This window comes from Pelmatolapia mariae, linkage group LG18 (assembly GCF_036321145.2).
Source record: "Pelmatolapia mariae isolate MD_Pm_ZW linkage group LG18, Pm_UMD_F_2, whole genome shotgun sequence".
In the NCBI taxonomy this organism is placed as follows: domain Eukaryota; kingdom Metazoa; phylum Chordata; class Actinopteri; order Cichliformes; family Cichlidae; genus Pelmatolapia; species Pelmatolapia mariae.
This window is the reverse complement of record NC_086243.1, coordinates 23,216,559-23,220,477: the sequence shown is the minus strand read 5'-3', so window position 1 is coordinate 23,220,477 and position 3,919 is coordinate 23,216,559. Positions and strand designations below refer to the sequence as shown.

At 40.5% G+C, this 3,919-nt stretch overlaps 1 protein-coding gene across 2 annotated transcripts; it reads left to right on the top strand.

The window, feature by feature from the left end:
* Positions 1–1,095: 1,095 nt before the first annotated feature.
* Positions 1,096–3,612, top strand: LOC134616894 (nicotinamide riboside kinase 2-like). Of its 2 annotated transcripts, XM_063461956.1 has the most exons (8): positions 1,096–1,248; positions 1,335–1,425; positions 2,152–2,200; positions 2,438–2,615; positions 2,716–2,787; positions 2,895–3,001; positions 3,157–3,242; positions 3,346–3,612. In XM_063461956.1, the coding sequence occupies exons 1-7, from the start codon at positions 1,223–1,225 to the stop codon at positions 3,240–3,242; spliced, it is 609 nt and encodes a 202-aa protein (XP_063318026.1). In that variant the 5' UTR covers positions 1,096–1,222; the 3' UTR covers positions 3,346–3,612. The 2 variants fall into 2 exon arrangements, with proteins under 2 accessions (XP_063318026.1, XP_065325634.1); XM_065469562.1 differs by lacking the exons at positions 1,096–1,248; positions 2,152–2,200 and having other exon boundaries at positions 1,341–1,425.
* Positions 3,613–3,919: the final 307 nt, after the last annotated feature.

The window sequence follows — 3,919 nt, the reverse complement described above, 5'->3', positions numbered from 1 at the left end:
AACAGATTTGTACTCTCCAGGTTCTTACATGTACGTAACATTTTCTGTTTACTAACGCCAAACTACTACACAACATCAGACCTGTCAGTAACTTAGTGTGAGGCATCACTTTTCCACTGAGACTTTCCTGGCAGAAAGACCATGTGCTCCTGTATCTCCAGGTCAGAGTTCAACTCCTTCCTACACCAACAAAGAAAAGCGCAGTAGTAACATAGATTGCTCAAATACTGTGCAAACAAAATGAACGCAAGTTTATTCCGCACACATCCGGGAATGTGTGGCAATCTGAGTTGATAAGCAGCGGGCGCTTAACTTCAAAGAAATAGCCGTGGTTTATCACACCTGTAGCTCGAGACACTGTGGTCACATGGCTGGCTGCCATTTACTCCAACTAGTTGCATCAGAAATATTCGTGACGCAGCAGTCAGACACAGCCAGTTAAATATAGTGCTCCTGGTTTTCATTTACCCAGAGCTGTCTATACATGGAAAATTCCCCCTTAAAATCACAGGTTCCGCACTATGCTGTGATGCAGATTGTTTGGAATATATATATATATATATATATATACATATATGCACAAAATATTACATTTTTAATGATTTTTACAGTCTACACCCTTGCTATATATTTTCTTCCTTAATGAGAAATGTCCTCTCCATGTAAATCACAGCCTAAATGGGAATTTTAAATGGGAAAGCTTTTCAGTTTTTGCAAAAATGCATCCCAAATTTTAGAACAAAACAAACAGCTTCCTGTTTGAAGCACTACATACGACCGTGGCACACACCTTAGTCTCATATTATTTTCTTTATCTTTTTAAGAAGTGTATTGGGTGTGGGATTATTCGTGCATTAGATTGGCTGGTGTTCACTGACTCCTCAGAGCAGGTGCAAATTATGGGCTTTGCTTTCATGAAGCTGTGAGGCTCCCGAGTCCTGCCCCATCATTGGTGCTGTGGACTGTGAAGTGGCACCTTATTGGCTACGAGACAAAGCAGGCTGATTGGTTTGGGAGACTGTGACACTGAAGCCAAATCCTTTAAATGCACGGCAAAGACTTTGTCTATCAATGAAGTAGTAAAAGGAGGGGACATTTGTGGAGGAGGAGAAGGGAAAGGTTTTCAGTAGAAGCCTTTGAGAGACTGTTTGCTTTGGCTGGGTTCCCTGCTTTTATTTACTGAATTCCAGAGGTGACCAATACAGAAAAGAAATAAGAAAAAATGAAGTTCATCATTGGCATTGGAGGGTAAGTCTTTTATATATATATAGATGTATATAGATGTTTATTTATGGAAATTGAGAGAAAAAAAAACTAAGTGGCACCCATTTCAGAGTGACCAACGGTGGGAAGACCACTCTGACAAATAGACTACTAAAGACATTACCCAACTGTTGTGTGGTGCATCAGGATGACTTTTTCAAGGTAAGATGCATGAAAGTATTTTATTTTTTTCTCATTTGAAGTAAACTTGAAAGCTAAAGTAATAATTTAATTGCATTAAGGTTGAGTTAGTGCAAGGCATTTTTATTTTTCATATGTCATTCGCTGCTTTAAAATTTGTCCTTGAAGACATTTTGTGCTCAGAAATAACCCGTCAGTCTGACCTGCAGATGTCCTGTCATGGCAGTAGCCTAGTAATGCATTTGGCTGATTGTCTCCTGGACAGCTAATGAAAGGGCTGAGCGTCCCCACTTAAAGTCAGACTTAAACCTCACTTCGAGTAAAAGAAGCCAGAAGGTCTTACATCTACCACACCCATCTTTACATGTCATCACTCACAGTCAGTAAAGGATGACTGACGTCGAAAGTATTTTTCTTAAACTTTCCCCTTAAATGTTTTTAAGCCTTTTGAAGACAAATCAGAATCTCTATTTCGCAGACTCACGATATTCCATCTCAAAGCATGTTTCACCATCAAGATGAGGCGACACCAAGCATTAGTACCTTTCAGAATAGTTTTAAGATTTGATGAAAAAATTGTCAGATTTTCTAAGCCTAACGTTGGGAAACGAATTCAGCCGCATCGAAAGCCGTCACCGTGTGTTCACTTTTGGTGGAGACGAGTCCTTGACTTGTCCTGTCCAGGTGTGATCAGTTCCGACTGGTTACTAGGTTGCAGCAATGTTTTATTGGTGACTGTTATTTCAGAAACCCGATCAAATAGAAGTCGGGGAGGACGGCTTTAGACAGTGGGATGGTAAGAATGGATTTCGCGTAGGAAAACCATGCAGTAATGTACTCTTTCTTTCCTGCACATTTCTTTAGTTTGGTAACCAATCAATCCTAAACTTTGTGATATTCAATCAAATATTCTGTGGATGCTAGAGACATTCACTAACCGTGACTAATGTGTGTTAAAGCACATTGGTGAGGAGTGTTGGTTTCGTGTGTGGTAAAACGTGCTCTTCTCTTTTCTCCACTTGTTCTGTATCAGTGATCACCGCTCTGGACATGGAGGCTATGATCAACACTGTCAAAGGCTGGCAGGAGAACCCCGTCAAGTTTGCCCGCTCACACGGCGTGAGCCTGTCACTTGAAGCCGAGGAAGCCAGCTCTGAGGAGAAGGGGATCCACATTCTCATCGTGGAAGGGTTCCTCATCTATAACTACAAGTGGGCTTCCCAGCACCTTACTCATTTTTTCTAAACTGTGACCTACAGACCTCCTGACCTCTAAAGCTTTTGAGTAATCTGACCTCTGCTTTCTCCGCAGGCCTCTTATTGATGTCTATGACAAATGTTTCTACATTTCCATTCCCTATGAGGAGTGCAAAAGGAGGAGAAGGTAACAAGTTCCTGCAGTGACTTTACCAGGATCCCCTTAAGAGCTGGACACCAAAGTACAGCCTTTAATAACACCACAACCCCACACTGATCTCTTTTTCTCTGCAGTACAAGGACATACACGGTCCCTGACCCAGCCGGCCTGTTCGATGGCCACGTCTGGCCCATGTACTTGAAACACAGGAAAGAGATGGAGGACAACTGCGACAGAATAGGTTTGTAAAGCAAGTGCTTTTCCTCTTGAAATATAAATGAGACTCTGGATCCCCGCATTCGTCCATAAGCCTATCCACAGATCTAAAAAAAAACCTACATTTAACCACCAACCAGTGAGCAGAAATGCTCTCATACTCCTTTCATTTCTGTACAGAGTACCTTGATGGGATGACTTCAAAGGAAGAGATTTACAACAAAGTGTATGAAACCATTAACAACTCCCTTCTAAACAGCTTATAGGTAAATAAAAAAAAATCAAATCTTGGACATTTTCACTGACAGATCAGTAAAAATCATTTGATTCAGTGTGACTAACTTTGCTTTTCTCTCTCTCTCTTTACAGCAGGACGGGTCTAACAGCGGATTTGTGTATAAACTTGTAAATATAGAAATCTGAGTAAATGTGTAACATCAGTTCTGTAGCTCTAAGCCTGATTTGTAAATAGATAATCATGTAAGATATGAAGAACTAATGGCAGAAGTGCTGCGTTTTGTATAATCCTCTGTAACTGTTGTTTTTCTAAAAAAGATAAGCCACCTCTGGACCGCCCAGTGTTTAAACACCAGTAACTTTGGTCTTGCTGTATTTAAAAAAAAATAAAAAACAAAGTCTCACTGTTTGGAAGGATTTTTGTCTCCTGATTTAAAACTCCACTGAAACCACTTCATGTTTCCTGTTTTTCTTCCTTCTGTACCTCATGAAACAAACACACATCCACGTAGTTCCTCTTTAGAGGCACAAACCTAACCTTTGTACGACTGACTGAAGGTGACCGATAACATCTGGCTGCACTTGAATGAGCCTTCTTATCATATAGATAAGATTTAGTGCTCACAATAGTAGGAGTGGCTGATTCCCCTTTGAAAGACAGGAATTGAAATATTTCAGGGAAAGGTTATTTATTAGACCTGCCTCC